Source organism: Diprion similis, chromosome 8, assembly GCF_021155765.1.
Source record: "Diprion similis isolate iyDipSimi1 chromosome 8, iyDipSimi1.1, whole genome shotgun sequence".
NCBI classification, from domain to species: Eukaryota; Metazoa; Arthropoda; class Insecta; order Hymenoptera; family Diprionidae; genus Diprion; species Diprion similis.
This window is the reverse complement of record NC_060112.1, coordinates 4,757,157-4,778,329: the sequence shown is the minus strand read 5'-3', so window position 1 is coordinate 4,778,329 and position 21,173 is coordinate 4,757,157. Positions and strand designations below refer to the sequence as shown.

The 21,173-nt window shown below is 42.6% G+C and overlaps 1 protein-coding gene across 2 annotated transcripts in view; it reads left to right on the top strand.

Annotated features, from left to right (window-relative positions):
• LOC124408485 (NHS-like protein 1) overlaps window positions 1–21,173 on the top strand; it is a 52,267-nt gene that overhangs the window by 20,649 nt on the left and 10,445 nt on the right. For both annotated transcript variants that reach the window (XM_046885434.1, XM_046885435.1), the window contains exons 2-8: window positions 13,583–13,839; window positions 15,743–15,909; window positions 16,018–16,224; window positions 16,310–16,885; window positions 17,272–17,719; window positions 17,916–18,786; window positions 19,556–19,861. In XM_046885434.1, coding sequence (XP_046741390.1) covers window positions 13,583–13,839; window positions 15,743–15,909; window positions 16,018–16,224; window positions 16,310–16,885; window positions 17,272–17,719; window positions 17,916–18,786; window positions 19,556–19,861 — 2,832 coding nt within the window. The remainder of the gene's footprint in view (window positions 1–13,582; window positions 13,840–15,742; window positions 15,910–16,017; window positions 16,225–16,309; window positions 16,886–17,271; window positions 17,720–17,915; window positions 18,787–19,555; window positions 19,862–21,173) is intronic.

Below are 21,173 nucleotides of genomic sequence, written 5' to 3'. Positions count from 1 at the left end.
TATCCAATTAGTGTGCAAGAAGAGTTGAGGAGGCGCGCGTGGGCTTCGCGACAGCGCAAAGTGCAAATAGCGTGATATTCAAGTCCACGGAGTCTTACTAATACTGATTGCGAGTTGAATGGGCGTTGGTCGGCAGATATTTAAGCAGATTTTTTCGAGATTTCTAGGCTGCTTGAATATTTTCACCGCTCGGCTTCCAGGTTTAATATCACACACTTGCCAGCAGAATTTAGTGATTACTTGTACACAGGAAACTAATAATTCAATATCCTTTCTGGTCACGCGACCAATTTTGTCCAAATTACCGTCGCTTATTGGGAATCGCTTTATGAGCTCCACCCGACACGGCTCCGGCATATTTGATTAAACATTAAAGACCCGCATCGAACGAGCTTCATACTAAGTCCAGAAATCGAGGGAGAGAAAATCGCGTCGCTTAATAAGGCGATGTATGACAAAGTATAGAGGTATAAAAAAGTGGCTAAATTTTGGGAATTTATACCTTGACAACCAATTATTCAATTCGATTGGATTTTATTTTGTCGAAAATGTGTAGTGCGAGCTTTGTTTCACACTATTTTCCATCGAACTTGTTTCTTGTCAACTTGCTATTTTCTTTTTGTCAACATCCGAAGTTCAGAAAATAAAAATTTCTTAATGAAATGTCAACCGTTTGAAGTCGAGAGTCGATTTTACGTTCGACTTTTACGACGTTCTTACGAATTCAACAAAACAAATTTAATAGTTTACAAAAAATTGGATCGTGGCAAAGTGGATAACCTATTCAAGAATACTGACTACAAATTTTAAGTAAATCGGTTGGCGTTTTCGAAACATCCCCCGTAAAAAAAAACAAAAAAACAAATTCAAATATATGATAAAATTAACCCCAATTGAATTGAATAATTTATTCTCAAGACATGAATTCCCGGAATTCACCCACTTTTTCAGTAATTTATATACTCCCTTAAAAACGGTAGAAAAAAAAAACATATACTACCTTGTATTATTTCCCAGATAAGTCCTCTCATCTTTCAATTCGGTAGAAAATTTTCCGGGTAATAAACTCCAAGAAATTAGTCCTGATTCTGTTCTCCGTCGGTTTCGTGGTATTTTCTATAAACACGGAGAAGGCGGAAGGCAAAAGCCAGAGTCCCCTTCGTTCCTTTTTGGGGATGGATGGTGGAACGGTGGGAGTCCCGCAGTTTCAAGAGCGTGTTTGACAAGGCCATGGGTACCTTTGGGAGTCTGGATTTCATCTCGAGGCGAATTTATACTCGGGCTGCAGTAGCGGCAAACAGACATATTATTACAACCTTTTGAGTATCGCGCCGTTTACTGCAGGAATGCGAGAGCGTTTACTTGCAAGAGGACTTCCAGGAGGCTGCGTTGTAATTGATGAAATAATTCGTGTAATTCGTGGCAGACTCACGACCGCGTCTTACCATTACTCGCTTTGTAGGCTCTGTATAAACGGCACGTTTGTGTACATAGGTTAATTTCCACAACGTTGAACGAACGCGAGAGGTCAGTTGCTTTAATCTTTCTCGCTTCTATGCAGCTAACATCCAGCAAGGCAGAGCCGAATCACATGAGAATTAGAAACTTTGTCCTAAATTTTTATTTTCAATATCGATGAGTGCATTCGGTACAGTAACTTGATATAATTGTGGCGTAGTTTTTCTTTTTCGTTAAAAGAAACAATTGCGAATGTTATAGGCAATTGAATATAGTCAGTCTTTTTGATATTTATTAGCATGAGTGACGTCATACTTTGGTGAATTTATAATTCTTGTGAAATTGGATGAAGAAAAAACATCACCCACTTACTTTTTAGTAAGACTTGACAAAGACTTGACTCAAAATATTTTCATTATCATCTAAAATATTTTCCTCCCCTTTCTGTATATGGAATTAATGAACACAGGAATGATTACTTGATTATTCGACTCGCGAAAAATAATCACGTTGCGATAATGCAGAGATGAGCGATGCATAAAAGAGCGATTTTTGTCGCATGAAATTCTGGCGGGTCAAGAGTAACAGGAGATCGTAGAAACCTTATATCTATAAGAAAGGGATCGAATGTCAAGGGGCACTCGGTGCAGACGCCGACCGGCTTCTTTCTCCGTTTCGTATACCTGCCTGTTTCAGACTGCAGGTTCTAGACCCGATTTCCAAGTACATAAGCCGGCGAAGAGTCCAGCTAATTGGCGAATCCTCCGGCAGTCTTGTTCCTGGAAGACGGCACGTAGAACAGTTCGCGGTATTACAAGATACGCGGAAATTTTGCAAAACAACTAGAGAAAACGAAGCTGGTTATTAGATTTCATTTGTTATGGGTACCTACTAGAAAATTATAGTTAAACGGATATCATTACAGTAAAGGTTGAAACATTGTTGGAGTTACAAGAATATGTGGTTCAAGAAACTATAATTCTATTTGATTACAGTTGCCATATATAAAATTTCTGCTTTCTGTAACGTTAAATTTCTTCTTTTAGTTAAATACATTTTTACAGACAGTCAAATAAAGCCTTAATATCAATTTATTCTTGCGTAGACGTAAAATTATCGCAAGAGTATAAAAAGAATGGTAGCAAAGACTAGATTTTCTGCTACAGCTACTGAACTAATTCTTATTTTTTATCCAAAACTATACACTTCAGTTATCGTGGTAAGTGCTGATAAGTAATGATTACAATATAATATAATAAGAACAATGAGAAATTTCTCTCGGTGTATATAGGATATGTAAAATTTACTCATGTCGACAATTTTTCAAACTTTCCGTTGAAAAATTCAAGCCCATTCTTCGCTCGATCTCAACAATATTTCTCTCACTTCCCATCTCCCATAAACTATAATTATATACCATATTTTTTCGATATTTCAAAATTCTGAAATTAGTCTGAATGCATAATCAGAGTTTGGTTCGGTCTTAAATGAAGGTTGACGAGATTATTCGCTGTCGTTTATTCTCCATTCCTAATGAGACTAAGGAGCAAGTGGAATGAACAGCCATAGAGCCTCAGTCCTGATTGCCTACGAACAAGTTACATCAGACACTCGCAGGACTATAAGCAGGATAGGTACTTGGGGCGGGCTCGTTTACACTTTACGTGTACCAAGTGATTAATTATCGGGCATTTCGTTTCTCTCGCGTGCGGCTTGTAGGCATACGAGGAAGGCGGCGACCGTCAAGTTGGCTCGGGTTTCGTCTGCAGCATAAAGGATTTACTGGTGTGTATGTCTATCCTCGGCTGCGAAAGGGGTCAGTCTCACAATCAGCCCCGTGTATAGTGACGACGAGTTTCTATCGCCGCCGCTCGCGCGCATTAATGACATAACCCACCATTCGTTGTATTTAACCTCCAGCGCGTATATGCATATATGCATATAATTGGTGCCGAGTTTTATTCCTGGGAAGAAAAGTGAATGAATTAAAGAATTCTTTTGTCGAGATGCCTTTATGCTATTTCAGATATCATTTTTTTAAACACCTGCGCCACAATTTTGATACATTTGAAGTTTGGTGAAATCTATTCTGATTGGAAAATTTTTCGAAATGAACTATTCTTGGTTCACTTTTTATTGCAGTTAAATGAAATTTTATTTGTAATTTTACTTTAAAAAGCAACATTTAATAAATTGCAGTTGAGAAAATAGTGTAGCTTTTAGCAACGAGATCCTTCGAAAGTAATGAACTCTGTGTTCATAATTACGGTGAAAACAAATTTACGAGCAGTGTTTCAAAAACAGATCTGTGCTCCAAAAATCAGGAAACTTAAGTAAAATGTTAATCAAATTCGAACGTATCGAGAAATATGATGAAACGAAATAAAACAATTTTTACTCGATAACAGAAAGAGTGCAATACTGGTTGATGGTCTATAGATTGCGATTCTTATCAGATCGCGAGATTGATTACTTCTTTCAAGGTGAATTCGCGCCTGCAGCGTAATGAAGTCTCGGGGCTATGAGGAGGTGCGAGGAAGAGGAATTAACACGGGTTTGTTGAGTTTGTATATACAGTATTGTTCCGGTAATGAGTTTTCCGCCACTCTGAGAGTTTGGTTAAAAGAATCCTGAGAGGCTTTTAACGCTGTGTTTGCTACGAACTTTTGTGTCTCACTGCAGCAATTAGGACTCGGGATCATCGCTTGTACTTTAGATAAATTCTACCCAAAAGTTTACAAACTCTGACCACGGGTGACCGGTGGAAATTTTTAATGGGTGATAAGTTTTCACCGACAAACTCGAAAATTAATCGCAACTCGTAAGAAGCATTTATCATTCAGACAAAATCTTGTGCCCTAGCTCAATCTTTTAAATTTATTTCTGCTATACTTTTGAAAGTCTGACAAGCCAAACATTTGATTTATCCATATAGTTATATAAGATCATTAATAATTTTCCTCACTATGAATGAGATTTATATGAAAACTTGATGTGAGTTTCAGTGATAAAAATTGACACATTTTTGTTTGAGAAAATTTTTAGTTTTTCCGCCTCTTTTTCCTCCATAAAATCGTACAAACGGAGATATTTCAGGCTTTAATGTTAGCCAGACAGCGGCGTCGCGCGGCCTTACATTCAGGGATAATAATACAAGGTGTGGGCAAACAGGACCCAGCATCCATGTGGAGCCACGTCTGCCCACGCATACTTGGCCATACCCACTCTGTACCCTCCTGGCTATAGTTCATCGACTGTGTAGCTGGCGTGATGAAGCAAAGCCACAAAATCCGTCAAACCCTTTTTCCGTAGAACCTTGAAGATAAACATGCAATAGAAGTGTAGGAATCAGTCTTAGAATTATTTTTGCACACGTCAGTATAAGTTGAATAAATTATTTCTAGCTTTACCATTTGGACGGATGAGAAAAATTCGTCGCGCCATTTCGTCATCAATTGATCATCGATTTTTATCTTCAATGCCCCAGACGCAAAAAAAGCAAACACAAAACCAGACCATCGGTTCTCGTTAATGAAACTCGCAGTCGAGTTTACCGAGATCGTTAAATTGTCTGTCATCTCGAAATATTGACTGCAAGATGCGGTCCAGTGATATTGAAAGCGAAATATTTCAACGCGTACGGTGCTACAACTGATAAAGATTAAATTTTAAACAATTTTTATGGTGATATAGCCACACACCCATTCGAAAAATTAAAAAAATAGTAAATCCTGCCAATGAAAAAATTTTCTAAAAAACTCTTAACTTTCAGAATAGTAAAAAAAATCGTACAACTAACTGTGTCAGACTGTCTTAAAAGTTAAATTTGAAACACAATGAATTTTTTTTCTTCTTCAAGACCATCAAAAGTCGCTTTTGAACATGCACGAAGGACATTTACATTCCGCGTATAGACGAGCTTTTTAGACGAGCTGTTACTGAGAATCTAATTGTAAGTACAGAATCTAAACAAATCTGCACATCGTTCGGCCTAGTTACATGCTCGACTGTTAAACATAAAACCGTTGATTTATCGTCGAAAGTACCGACCGTAGTACGGATATCGTACCGGACAGTCAATCCGCTATACCTACCTCGGATTCTGTCAATCAAAGAGAAATTTTACAAAAGATTGCGGTCGTGCGGTCAGACGTCGTCGGATAGTAAGGATCGAGGTACTGGCACTGGTGTGAATTCTCGCCTCATAACGAGACTTCCTTTTGATTAATTCACACGACGATATCAGATTTCGAATTGAACTCGATAAGATCGGAAACTGAATTTCATTTCTTTTTGCAGCTTGATCTGTGTGATTATGGTGTCTGAAGAATATCGCATAAAAGATTTTATAGTTACTAGAAAATTCTAAGGCGATCAGTATCGTTACAACAATTTATTTAATTTATTAAGTTTATTTTATGTATTAGGATTGATTTACAGAAAAGTGTCATATAATTAGCAATTTAATGTGATATTCTAGTTGTCACCTAAATTGTTTGGTCGCTGCAACGTGTAATCTGGTTTTTTAGTTTGCTATATTTAGAAATGATGATAATCGAGAAGGATAGTAACACATCGTATAATTTCTGGTTGCAGCAAAAAAAAACTGATTTTCACGTTGTACCCAGAAAAATATTTTCCGGCTAGTGGCAAAAGATGAAGATGGTTTATGAGATCATGTATAATGTTAACCACAAGTAGAAATTTCTCTCGGTTTACAGTAACGGACAGAATAAGTCTCGACAAGCGTTATTCGAACCGAAGCAAGAGCAACAATTTATGTCAGTTTGAAATACGTAGCCGTGCCCTTTAGGCTGCCTGATCCGCACGTGACTTGCAGCTCGAGCGATCGGACGATAAATTCTAATCGACTTGCGGTACACTTTTGTGTTCCGCATCAAGACGAATACGTCGTGTGATATAAAATACCAAAGGATGCCATTTATGACGGGGAATCGACCATCGAGGTCGAAGATTTTTAACCAGTACACAATATTCATCTCGAGTTCAATTATGGATGCAGGAGTCGGAAAGTGGCTTCGGAAATTCGTTACGGACGATAGACGGAGGACGCATTGACAAGGCGTGTGAGAAGAAGATCGACGTCGGCGGCATTTCAATGCAAACAATAAACATCTAGACGATAACGAGCCTAGGAAGAAACGGCGAAAACAGTCAATTAGCCAGACTGTTAAGACGAGGTTAATTGGAGATGAAAGCCGACTCTTGAGCACACCACTCGCGTACACTGGCACCGATTGTTCAACGGGTTGAGGATCCTTCGAGCTGATTCGAGCCGCTCGATGCTTTCCATGCAAGTACACACCGTCGCAAATCGCCCCTGCTTGCCTTAAACGCTTCGCCTTGATGTTGAAATTTTGGCCCACCAATAGTTTCACCTCCAAGTTGCCAAGAAAAGTTGCGGGCAAAGTAGTCTGGCCTAAAAGGAACACACGTAGAGCTTTTCAGTATTCTCGTTATTTGCGGAAATAAGAATTTGGGACAGAAGGACGGGAAAAAAAAATCATGATTTATACGATTTTGCTGTAAGTCTGATTAGTTAGATTTTAAATGAAAACTAATCGTTGAACCAAGTTTCTTCTGACTCGATCCATCAGTTTCCGAATTATGGTCTGATTAAAAGAATTCATGTTTTCGCAAATAATTCAGAAAGATGACCGACTTTGCTGAAAATCTTTGCAGCACTAGGTTAGGAAAAACTAAATCGATTCAAACCAAGCACATCGAAATCCCTTGATTCGTTCTCAGGATATCCTTGGATAAAAATTGATCACATAACACAATCTTAACGACCACTTGATAATAACCTGAAGTGATAACACATTGTTGAAAAGACAATGTTTAACTATCGGAATAATAATGCTAACTTCCCCTCTTCCCGTTGCCAAAACGGTGACGATCGCTCATTTTGATGACCATGAAGCGTTCATCGCATCATCTCTTTGCCGCACCGCGTATCACGAACGTCTTGTGAAGTGAATAAGGAGTCTTGAGAGGAACTTGCCGCGGTAATGTTAAACTGCCGGCTCGTGGGTTGTTCGTCTACAGTTTTAACTCTCTGGCCTAGAATTGAGTTAACTGTACTTTAGATGGATCATAATTCTCTCCTCGGTCCCGGAATGAGTTATACACAGTGAACGGCACAGAGCCGAACTGAAACGTATAACCGACGCCGACGACGCCAGGCGCGTTAATAGCTGCCGACAAGTTTTAAGTGACACGCTCAAATGAAATCTTAACCCACTCCAATATCAGGCGACACCATGTTCCTCGAATTTAACAAATTCCTACGATTAATTTAGACCCATTTAAATTACCGATTGATCGGCTTTTTCAACACTTTGGTTAACAAGTATGCATGTTAGGATTGGAGCCTGACAATAGTTGCGAAGTTATCTCGCTTATTTTGTTCGTAAATAAATCGTCTGCAAATTGATTGACATAAATTTTTGTCATCAGCTCTTCATTTAGTTAAAACGAAAGACATTTCCTTAAAAATTCCATCTCACAGTGAATTCTTGCAGATATTGTTTTATAAAGAAATAACACGATTTTTTCTCGTAATAGTTCAGTTATTCCAGAGTTATTATGACTCGATCACCTTTAGTTTCACTTTTTGATCCTTGATTAGGGGAGGGTGGGGCAAAGTGGGCTCCTCAAGAAAATAATGCCTAAAATCAGAATAAATTGTTTAGAGTAATTATGATTTCCGAATAATTCATATTTAATGAAAAGTTCAGGTGATTAATTTTATCCCTTGTTATTTAAAAATATTCTGGGGCCCCCAGACGCAGACTTTGTCCCACCCTCCACTGTACGGTTTGATTGAATAATTTCACATACCTAATTCCGCAGAGCATGTGGGAAGAAATAAAGAAGGACGATCAGCTTACGAGAGTGCAAGGAGAAACCGCTTCATCGAGTTATAAGAATTTTTGTCATTCCGGTATTTATGTAATTTTCTAAAATTGGACAAAAAAGAGGGTTTTTGGTATCACAAAAGCACAAGTCTCATTACGAAAAACCTTGCTATAGTATATATAATCGAGAGGCGTGTCATCACGCGAGGCAAGAACAGTAGGTACCGGCACGTGGCACATAATGGCCATGAAATAACATTTCAAGGCTATAATGCAGATACCATCTGAAATTGGTTTAAGTAATGCGGACAGCGCCTGCAAGAGTATGTGAGTAATTCTTGAGTTAAACAAACGATCAATTGATCGTTCATAAAACAATCGCAAAAGAAAGGGAAAACAAATAAATTACTAAAGAAGAAATAAAAAATTTTGCTTTTTATAGTGACTAAAAAATTGGGATGTTTCAATAACAGTTTGAATACTACTGCCATTGATATTACAGGAAACTGTCATAAAATCAGTAACTATTCAATGGTCGCGTTGAATTTGCTTGTCTACTTCAGTGCATTTCTTTTATTAAACAAAGTCACAGCATTAATTTATCACAATAGTCGAAATAAAATATCACGCGAGTGACCACAACCAAAGAGAATAGTAGAACATAGTAGATAATTTTCTGATCACACCTACTAAATACAAATTAACTTTCTACCTATGATCATAACATCTTTCAGTCCTGTTAGAGAACTGAAAATGGTTAAACGAAAACTACTAATTTCTCTCGGTATACGCAGGGGGAACTTAAAGTAATCGGCATGATCGAGGAGGAATTTTGCAATAATCACAACGGCTTGCACCGATCGTTAGATCGAGCCGCTCATGTAGGCTTTCGCGAAGCAGGCGTCCCGGTTATTACGGACATCAACGATCGCAGCATTAAAATCGTGAGAGCACTGCCTGTCGGTGTTATTCTCCCGAATAAGGCTCGCCGAGGTCACTGTAGACCAAATTTGGTGGAGAACGGAGAAAACAGCCCGAGGCTTGTTGGTCAATGAGTTTTGGCTCGGATCGGCGCCGGCGAACCGGTCGCTGCCTCCGGGATGAAAGAGAAGGAGCACAAACCGATTCCCGTGCCTACCTGAGGCATAATAGTACCTGCGACCAGGCTTACACACATTGTGAGCAATGGCACTGACCGATAGGCCTCCTCGTCATCCACAATCGGGATCCAGGCGGTCACCAAGTTTGTTGTCGCCATTATGCAATGGACAACGATTTATATATATCTATTGTACTTGCTGCATGACGCATTTTGGTTCTGATCTGATGCGCAAGCGACAGGAAAAAAAACGACAATGTCAATTTCGAGAGTGAATTATTACGTTGCTACTCGCAGGTATAACCGCAATTTGTCGAACGATGTTTGAAGATCTTTGGGATGTAGAGTTAGGTGGAGAATTTGTCATGCAAGAAGATTTCAAATTAGAACTTTGACAAGTGCGACAGAAGCTGATGATCGTTATGTTCCAGTGAAAAAATTCCGGTTATTTGTAGAAACAATTTTAAACACTCGGTTTTAACTGTTGGCACTTTGCTGTTGATCACTTTAAAGAAATGACACTAGTTTATAGGTTTTTACCGCAGGATCCGAATAGTTCTTCTGATTTTTACGAAGAATAGATTATCTTGTTCATAAATTAATTTGGTGGAAATCGGTTGAAGGATATTTTCTATTTAGCTTGTCAGTTGGTTGAAAAAATCTGATGTATACGATCTTTGTGAATTACAGATAATAGACTTTTGCTTGAGCGAGAAGTACGTTACTTTTATTTAAATTCTAGCTTACGTTAGTCAATTTGAGGAACACTCATTTACAAATAAAATTAACTTTTGGTTACGAGAATCGGATAATAAATATGGATTTTTCGATGAAGAAATTGTAGAATAATGTAATTTTTCTCAATGTGGAAACTACGAGGTGTTAACAGTAAAAATCCATTGTTGTAAAAAAATTTCCTTTATTGTGAGGACTTCTTCAAACGGGTAAAACTAAATCAGCTTCATTACATGACATTCTTTAAATATTTGATTCATCGCAAATTACATTTTTGGGTGGTATAAATTCGCATCAGTGTTGAGATCAAGCGTGAATCATCCTGTCACTCAGTAATCGCGGTATTGCTCTGAAACAATCCTGATTATCAGTGTTATTCTTTCTGAATAGTAATTCACGGTGTAAGAAATTCTTTGCCAATCGTTCCTCGTCATTCGCATGGGTTTCAGATTATTCCGTATTACCCTAAAAAATGATAACCGTTTGGAGAATTGCAAAAATTCCGATGCTGTTATTTCTTCATTTTATTCTTCCTCTTATCTTCCTGAAACTATTTTTCTGTAGGTACCGGTACTTATAATAATATGTATGAGTACAACTGTTGTCCATTACAGCTGTCGTAATAAAGAATCGAAAGGCTGCATCTTCCTCGAGGACTGCGGCACATCCATCTAATTGCTTGTAAAGCATCTAGGAAACTGTAAATTAACTGCAGGTGCATGATGCACACAGGTATATCAGCGTGTATTTCCCGGTGCAGCGTATCTGGCAAAGTTAAAGCAGAGGCTACAGGTTAGGTTGGAATAAAAATATGTGTGGATCCACCGCTGCGTTGTGAATAAGAATACACCAAAAAGAAGGACCGAATACAATTCAAAAAATCAAGATAAAAAACGTGAAAACACGCCGGCGAAGCCCTGTTGGATAAAAAGAAAGGGCTCGAGGCGGGTCGCTGGATGAAAAGGAAAAAGTAAGAGTAAAAACAAAAACGAAAAAAAGGATCAAGCGAGAAAGAGGGGAAGAAGGATGGAAAGAGGCACGAAAAAAAGAACGAAGGAATGCGGTTACCGTAGATCGCGGACCAGTCCTCCTGCACCGGCGAGATCCAACAGACCCTTCTGCAATGAACCGGAGACTCGAGAGGAAGAAAAAAGAATAAGAAAAAGTAAAAATAAAATTAAAGCACACATAAGACGGGGAAAAGTATCGCCAGGAGTCCGGCTCGCCATTCACTGTAAGCGAAAAATTTTGCATCGATAAATTTTTCCCCTGTGAATATTATTGCGTTGCACAGGTAAGCACTAGTTCTTGTGTTAATGTATATGCTTTCGGAAGAGTTAATTTGCATTATGTACACTAGAGAAAAAAATGTCGATAACTTATATTCCATATCTTTGGAAAAATATTCCATTTTTTTTTCTCCGTGTCGATGAAACGTCGAAACGGGTGTCTATTGTTGCTTAAGATTAGGTATGTCATAATGATTCGATCATCAACCTTCGGCTTGGAAATCCAGGGCAATTACCTGCATAGACGTCTCTGAGTATCCATGTATGACAGTGGTGATGTCTGGGGATAGATGGTAATCGTGAGATAAGACTGAGCAAGGATATGACTAGAAGAGGAACGTGTGCTCACGTTATACTTTAACTGTCCACGTGAGTAATGTGACCGCGTCAGTCAGTCGAAGTCAGGCCGAAGTCGGGACCTCAGGGGACGTTGCATTTCTGACGGTGCAGCCAGCGTTATACTCGTCTTCTCGGGGAGCGTGGGGGGATAATGTGCGTTTCCACTTGAACCGGTGTGCTGTGCACGCACAAATTACACCGTTTCTTGATATCTTGGTTCTGCCGCCGCGCAGAACCCCTCGGGACACCTTGCAGTTTGCACTGCCCTGAAAAAGACCTCCCACGTGTCGGAGATCGAGAAGAGGAAGGAGGAGAAGAAGAAGAAGAACAAGAAGAGTACGACGACGACGACGATGATGATGATGATGATGATGATGAAGGTGAAGAGTGGGTGCCTTCTTCCCTCGCCTCTGAGTCTAGCCACGCGCTTAATTGCGACTTTATCATTCATTAGGGACTTTTGATGAAAATTGCTGCAGCAATTTGCGAGGGTAGGTTCCAATGCTCTGAAGAATCGCCGACTGGCTCACGTAACCGATGCACCAGGAAACCTGCTCGCTCGTATAACGAGCGTGGATACCATGGGCGCCCAGAGGATAGAGTGAACGTGCCAGTGGGTAACTGCCTCGAAAGTGGCCTTGACTCGTAACTCGCACTTCTGACGTCTGTAAAAGTAACCATATAACTCCGTTGCAGCCGCGCGCGAAGACAGCAGCGACGATCTTATGCTGAGAAACTGCTGCTGTCTGCACATTAAAGATGCGGCGATATTAGCGACTCTTGACCATTGACTCGAGCTCCGAATCTAGGTGCATGTGTCGCGTTCAGCGACGAACAGCCAATTATAAAACGATTCTCTTGATCTAAAATCCCACGTCAAAAACTGAACGTCATTATGGAATGATAAATTCTGGACCCATTATTACTCATACATCGTGTATTATGTATACGTGTGTTCGGTTCTTGTTTTGTACCTTCGGGTAAAACAAAGACCAGAGGCTGAACAATGGCATACCACAAACAACAAACACGGTCACAGGCTCCACAATACCCTGGAAGCGTTTCGCACAATGCCATTATACCTAGTTCGCTGTTAAACTTTGAATTGAGATTACATTGAAAAGACCCCAATTACAAACTCGCCGCGCTCGTTTAACAAATTAATTTCGATTTGGCTTAGCCTGGTAGATCAATTACCGTGATGACAGTCAAATTCATTCAACTTTCCTCCAATAATTCGTGTAATCATTCGTTTTGTCGTCACTTTTGATCACTCATTACGAGAGAAGACTTATCCATGTTTGTAAATTGACCAAGCTGAAGATCCCTGAGCCAGCGATAACGTATAATTTTAAATTCATGATCCAATGCTCCAGATGAACCGCGCGATGATGCACGATTCGGGCGTCATTTGGTAGGTTGTAATGTAATTGAATGAGCCCGCTATTCATTCCCAGTAGGTATATCCTATCAGCGACACGGTTCGACTGGGCAGCCGTTACGCTGCTGGGTATCTAGGAGTTTTTATTAGTCACAGCCGGTGTGTATCGCTGGATCCTCGACAATGTGACATGGCCGAAAAAAAACCATATGACCGGATAAGGGGCATTAGCTGCACTCCCAAAGCAACTCCACTGGTCTGGGTACCTACAAATGGAATCGAGCCATTCACTGTACTGTACTATACCAGTTGTGGATGGGACTCGATCGGAGCTTTTAAACGAGGTTTAATAGTTTTCCCACAATTTGATTCTCGTTCATATTTTCATTTTCTTTTTCAGCGGAGTCTGACATTTCGACATTCGCGTCCCGCAAGGAACACTACCATTGCAGAAACGATGTCAAGACGACGCTATTCACGGTTGAGACGAGGCCAAGGATCCTGAGGGAGCTGTACGAGGCCGCGGCTGTTGTAGCCGTCAGAAGTCTGGACTCGATAAGTCGGGATGGCAGGAACAACTCGACGGACATGTACCTCTGCACACCTGTGCTTGGCAAGAAACGCGTCGATCAGAGCCTGGAAATCGAGTCCAGAGTGGTGAGTTACCCTCATTCCTCTTACCTTCCGAGTCCTGTAGCCGGTTAAAATCGGGTCAACTTCCGCGGGACTGTAAACATACACATACGTAACGATCATTCACCGGTTTCCGAATGAGAACCACAAAAATAAGAGGAGAGTCCGGTCTGGCAACGCCGGAATTCCTCCTACTCCTACCAACACAACGTGCTCATGGGGTCTCTCGTCTCCATCAGGGATCTTGAGCCTGGCGCTGGTATGGGTACAAACTGCGATTTATACAGGGTGTCGCACAAATCCGATTCTCGACGTGACTAGTTGTTCCATTCGATATTACAACTCTGGAGAGAGAGAGAGAGAGAGATTGGATTTTATTATGCCCTCGCCCAGTCAGGCCTTGAAGCAAGTGAATAACAATATATGTAGGTAATACGGAATAACCCAAGAGTACAACACAGAGAGAGAATCATGTTAGATACGAATACCACTACGTACAATAGAACTAAAAAATAAAAAATATTGAATGACATAAAAATTTGAAAATATCTCCAAAGAGAGAGAGAGAGAGAGAGAGAGAGAGAGAGAGAGAGAGAGAGAGAGAGAGAGTGCAGAAAGCTGTTAGATTAACACGCGCGTGACGAAAGTCGGCGGGAAGTAAATATTCACAGCGGAGATCCGGTGACGCTGATTCATTTCCTGGACACGAAGTAGACACTCCCTGGGGATTGAATGTTTTGAAGTAAGGACGTGGTGCGGTACCTGTGCCTCGGTCAGGTATGCCGTGTTCATCCTTCATGCGGCCTTCCTGGGAATTAGATCTTCAGCGGTGGTCCTTTGCTTTACCTGCTGCTGGCAGCGGCGTTAATAGGCTGAACGGATTGGAACTGAAGTACGTTTCGTTGCTGGGATCACGGCTATCTACCTGTTGCTCATAGAGACGGATTGGAACGGACGTTGAACGCGTCCAAGCAAAGTTTCACCGGAACGTGATTGGAGAGGTAGGCGACCTTGAAGTCGCAAATACATTCGAAGCTGATTCAAAAGCACCAACGGTCGCGTCCATCTCTGTAATGCGTAAATGTCTCTCCTGCCATTGTGAGATCGCCTTAATGGTCTCGAGGATCCACAGTAACCTTCGGCCAGCGGTTCCAGAGGGCTTCGCTTTCACTGTTCGGACGTTTTTCACCGACTGAGCAATAGCCTTGAAGCCTTTGTGCGCAAAAATTTATGCTCAGATAAGCTTCGTCATTCATCTTTACTTTCGTGAATGTCTATATATTTTTTCTTGTCCTGTCGGTGGGTGGTTGTAATGCTTGAGCGCCGACCTGATTTGCATAATTTTATTCTTCGTACCGAGAACCCCGGGGGTCTCGAGCACTTCTTGATTGGTCCGTGCCTTCAATTTTGCATAAATTATGTAAGTTGTTGGTAGGCGGATCGGTTTAGCTGGATTTTTGAACTTGTCGAGAGAACGAGCTGGCGAAGACGCGGTTTAACAAGTGGGATAGCTGCATGACACAACACGCGGACTCAGATCTCATCGCGGCAACTAGCCAGGCTGATAAAATACCAGGGATAAAAAAAACCAGTCGTGAAACATAATATCCTCTTTCACTAGATGCCACTAGATCTAATTACGTGCAAGATAACATCACGGACAATAACAATTCTCCGGCGAGTCTCGATCGGCTAGCTCGTGTCGATGAGCGACGGCTCCATTCTTCCGGTTCAATAACCATCTAATCCCTCTTACTCGAAAATGCGTTTAATAATTTTTACACTGTCATACCGCATGCCGGACAGTTGTTCAGCGTCAAATTCCATCCGAGTGGGTTCCACCCCGAAGTTTCATCCGTCAATAACCTGACCATTGATCGTCAGGTTGCATTATCTACAGTATGCGTTATTCAATCGTTCATTTCAGCCGGCTGCCATCGAAGACTTGCGCAGATGGACGTCGACGGAAGCCCTTGGCGACGTTACCGTGCCTCCGGATTGTATGTCAAGGATCCTTACCGATGCAACTGACGACGATGCCGTTGACCATAAGCTACCGAGCCCGGAAGAACAAGTGCAAGCTGTCGCTCTCAAGTGAGTACACTGCCTCAGCCCAACTATTTTTAACATTCCCTAAAATATTGAATACCCGCGGGGTAGCAAACGATTGATTTATCACACTAATAAACATTCGTTCAACAGATTCCCGGCTGAAGTCGTCGCCGTTGACGTCAGCGGAAGGGGCTTCGAACGAATGTCCATTAGACGACGGTCCCTTCTCTCGCCGGCTGGACAAGAGAGCAACGAAGTTGCCATAAGGCGAAGATCCCGACCGAGGAGACCGAGAGGCAAACGGCGAAACACCATCGCCGGTATCGACCATAAGGAAATCCGTCAGGCGATAGGAGGGCAAGCATTGACAACGTGTCGCTGTTGAAAGAACAGCTTTTGACATTAGTTGGGTCATTACTAACCTTGAGCTTCACTTCCACAGGGAAACAACGACGGAGGGTCTGGAAGAGGATGAAGCATCGCCAGCGACGAGTTCACGGGCGCATAGATCGGCGAGTACAGACCTCCTTGGCTCAAAGAAGGAGTCACCGTCGGAGAAGAAGTCGCACTTCAACACGCTGAAGGCCTGGGGAATGTCACGACTGAAGTTGATCAGTCCGAAGTCGAGTCAGAGCGTGCAAGATTCAGGCGTTGGAGGAGCATCGAACCGCTCCGAGGAGCAGGACCAGTTGGCCGAGGATAAGCAGACCGGCTCTCCGGAGGAGATCAACATCTACGAGACCGTGACGATGCGGAGGAGGAAGGAGAAGTTCCACGAGCGCAAGCCTAGCTCGTCGAGCTCAAGCGGGAAGAGCACCTCCAGCATCCCTGTAACTGCACCTCCGGTTGAACGTCAGGCCAACGTCAAGCTCAGGGAGAGCGCCGCTCAGCGCAGGGAACGCCGTAAAGGAAATCGCGAAGACGCTCCGCACTCCAGCTCCGGAAACTGGAGTGCCTCTTCGGAGAGCGGTAGGGCCAGTATCGGAAGCGAAACCACGACGACCACTCATCCGCCGAGGTACAGGTCGTTTCATTCCTTACAGAAAAAAGTCTAACTTTCGGTGCCAAGCCTCGCAGACTTGGGGTACACCAAAATAGTTCGTGGTTTAGCCTCATGAGGATAACTCTCAAACTGCTAGTAAGATTTCAATTCTTTTTGATGGTTCACTATCAACACTTCGGGGCTAACAGTCAACTTTAGACAGGTTAACTCCAACAATCGATGGTTACAACCGACCGCTTTTGAGGATAGACCCTCAATTTTGAGAATAACCCTTGAACTCATGATTACACCCAGATGATTTTTAATGTTTCTTTTTAAAAGGAATCCTAACATAGAGGGTGTTTTTTCCATAAATTTCTCAGCAGCTAAACAAATGATAGATATTTCATTTTTAATTCCAGGTCGACGACCACCGCTTCGATCGGAACTTCGTCAACGTCGTTGAGCCATATGAGACGGCCGAAGGGAAGGGACACTTCGGCATCGTCCTCAGTTACCTCGGAGGGAACTCTGACCCCTGATATAATCCATGATATAACCGCCGTACCCTTTTCCGACGACGGTGAAAACTCCTCGGTTTACTCATGCGACACCGAGGGTTACTACACCTCTTTCCACGTTGATTCTGGGCTCAAGACTCTAAGGGAGGAGGAATCCCTGCCTCAAAGCCCACTTACCAAGTCTTGTGACCTCAGCCCAGAACTTGCTTCTCCCATTGCCGAAAATGAATACGAACTGTTTGGCAGGGGCTCCACCTCCACCACCACTAGCTCGGCCGGCACCGTTTGCACCACTCTTCTTGCGCCACCTCCTCCGGAACGGAAGTCCAGCCTGACGGTTGTGGCAATGGTAACATATCGTCAGTTTACGTTGTTAGAGTGTCTTTGTCAGATCAAGCGTCCATAACTGAAATCGTAGATTGAATACGATGGATGCGCTTGTTTCGTATTTCTATAATAAATTTATGCTGACCATGGTCAGCAGCCCAAAAATTCCTTGAACAGAATCTTTTACATGAATTGACAAAATTTTTTACTATTGTCAGGTTCATGGTCAGAACCAAAACGGTGGTCAGTCGCCAGACAGTGGCCACAACACGTCTTCGTCGCCAGTGGAGTCGGCATCAAGTCCAGCGTGCACGGGTCGGTCATGTTCGGAGTTCGAGTACTCGGAGTCGAGTGATTTGGAGGGCTGCGAGCGAGTAGAAAGGATCAGGTCAAAGACGGCGATAAACGCCAGTCGTATACCGTCGATGTGCGTGATAACGCCACCAGGTTCAGACGACGAGACATCGAAAGACGGAGAGGCCTTCAGTGGGCGGATGGAGCTGGGCTCGGTACTGATGTCAGCGACGGTTGGTACCTCGAAGATGGAGGTGATAAACGGGCAGGACAAGAACCCGTACGCCACCGTCCAGACGGTCCTGCCGCAGGAGAAGGCTGGCGAAAATTCCTGCAGACGGATTTCCCAAAGCCCGCATATTTCCGCGGCGGGCTCGTCAAAGGTCAGTCCGCTCAGCGGCGTCCTGGGCAAGCTTCGGTGCGTTCTTCCCGGGGGAGGGAAGAAGACCTCGGCTGCACCGACCAAGACGGGAACCGCAGCCCAGCCGGACCCGACCAATCCAGACTCAGGCGACTATGTCACCATAGCCGACGTGAGGAATAACAACAACAAGCGGTCCGATCACTCGTCCACTCTTGTCCGTGCTCCCCAGCCTGCCGTGACCTACGCCAATGCCGATCTCTTCAAGAAGGACGCCGAGTACGTCAGCCTCAGTGACCTTCCCAGGAAGCAGGACTCTTCCTTGGAGCGCAGGAGGCAGGGCGCCAGGGTCACCCTCGACTCAGAGGGCAAGGTCGTTTACTCCTCGGACAGCCTCAAGAGGCGGAAGGGCGCTCATACCACCTTCAATCCGGGTAAATTGTGGATTTTTTTGGTAGTTACTCGGCATATTACGTTTTAGGGATCGCATCTGTTTTATTGCTTGCTAAATATCTACAGACACCTTCCCAGAAAGAGATTGCGCAGTGCTCGAAATCTCGTTTATGTACAATAGTCACTGATATCTTTATTGGAATTAGCATGAAAACGAGAGATAATATTCGGTATTTGAAATTTAACTGAGAATGAGATATAGATTTTAAGCTTGTGTACAATCGAATTGGTTAAATTAATTCTGAGAGGTTCAATGCCATTTATATAAACTTCATTTCAAACAAATTCAAACTACCATGTCGTGTTTGAAATGTGCATTCGAAAGTGAAATATTCAGGAATTTAGTAGTTGATTTGAATGACTTTTGTTCATTGGATTTATTTGAAAATAATCTTCCATAATTCACGATAATTCAATTCAAGATAATTCGCAAATATTTCCATTGATTTAAAACGTCGTAACGCCATAATTTACTACATTCTGTGAAATTTTTTTAATCTCACAAAAGCCATCAAAATGACGTGGTAGCTTTTGAAACCCCACGATATCTATTGTGACGAAATAAAATATTTAGAAATTCCTATAATCTAATAACCTTGAAATCACGTAAACTCTCTCAAAGTATAATCTTTATCGTCAAATGTTTTGAAAGTCCAATCAACATTCATTAAAATCTCTTGAAAATTCGTCATAATTTTCTGATATGACGTTGAAATCGCTGAACTGACGTCGTGTACTTGGTAATTTCAGGGCCCTTCGTGAAGGAAGGCGTATCCCCGACGACTTCGCCGCTGTTGCATCGAGCCCAGGCGACGGTACGAGCGGTGAATCGAGATCCATCGGGACGAGGTCGAGACACAACGGACTGTCCAGAAAGATCGTCGCCACCGATGTCACCGCAGCTGGGGAAGCTGATAATCAGAGCGCCAAAGAGCCCGGAAAGAGCGGCGAGTCCGAACTACGTAAGGACGCCGAGCACCGTTGTGGGACCCACGAGCCCCACCAGCCCCCAGAAACATGTGAGAGGAGCCTACGTCAACGTGCAAGGCGAAGAAGGTAAGCGGCCTTCGACGCAAGTAGCCAATACGAGCGCTCCAAACGATCGCGAATCGGCAGCCGAGGCCGAGGAAAAGTCAAAGGCGTTGCTGCGGCCGATTAGCAACCGGGTGAACCGGAGTAGAGATAAGTTTTCCGACGGTTTAGAGAAGTTGCGACCAAGCGGCACAACCCCGAAGCTCGTGAGAAAGCTGCTGATATCGGACTTCGACACGCCGAACTTTGGCCGGAAGTCAGGGTTAGTTCAGGAAAAGGAAAATGTGGTGAATTTCAGTGAGAAATCAAAGTTCATCAACTCTGAGACCCCGGAAATAAACGCGGATCACGTCACCACGCCAACTGTCGGCGATAACCCCGATACTCCAAAGCTCGAACGGTCCGATCGTAAAATAAAACGCAGCGAAAGCTATCGCATGGCCAATAGTCCGATTATGTTCATCAAAAAGCTATCCATTAACTCCGAAAAATCTTCCAAAATATTTAGAACACCCTCCGAGGAGCTGCAGGAGGATCTCATCAACGAACGCATTAACTATCCTGAAACTGTATCTAGTCCCGAACCACCCAATCACGATCCACTCGATATCGATATCAAGCCCAAACTCGCCGTTCCCGCGACTCCGACTAGCCCGAGACCGAGAGCTCAAGACCTCGAACCAGCCCGAGTACTAAAGTACGCTGGAAATGACACAGAAATTTGGTGAAGGCGTGATAATGTCAGAGTGCCAAAGTTACGAATCGCTAAGGAACAGTTGCAAAAATCCCGAAATAGTCTGCAGTTCATTTTATCTTTAGGCAAAAACAATTCTGAGATAATTTAAAAAGACAGTTTTTAGTTTTAGGAAATACTGTAAAAATGCATTAGGTATACTTGGCCAAAACAAATATTGAACATCATGTTTGTTATCTTTCTCGGAAGAGATGAAAGAGAGAGAGAGAGAGAGAAAGCGTGAAATTTTTCTCAACGGGAAAGTCGGGGGATTCTGGTTTCAGATAGACTAAACACTAAAGCTACCCTAAGTTACGGGCATTGACTGGAGTACATTGGAACTTGCCAACGACGATAATTGCGATCGGGAAGTAACCTCGATAGCAACGCGAGTGGAATATTCCCCTTCGATTGCGGCTTCGTTAAAACAAACAACCCCAGCAAAGAGCGAGCAGAGTATTTTTCGCGAGATACCGCTATCTGTTGCGCTCTTGAGTCATGTATACACACATTATACGCCTTTCGTTTTACAAAGCAGGTTATGTATACACATATATATGTATATACATATTCAACGAGATTAAGAGTTTTTCGAGAATTCTT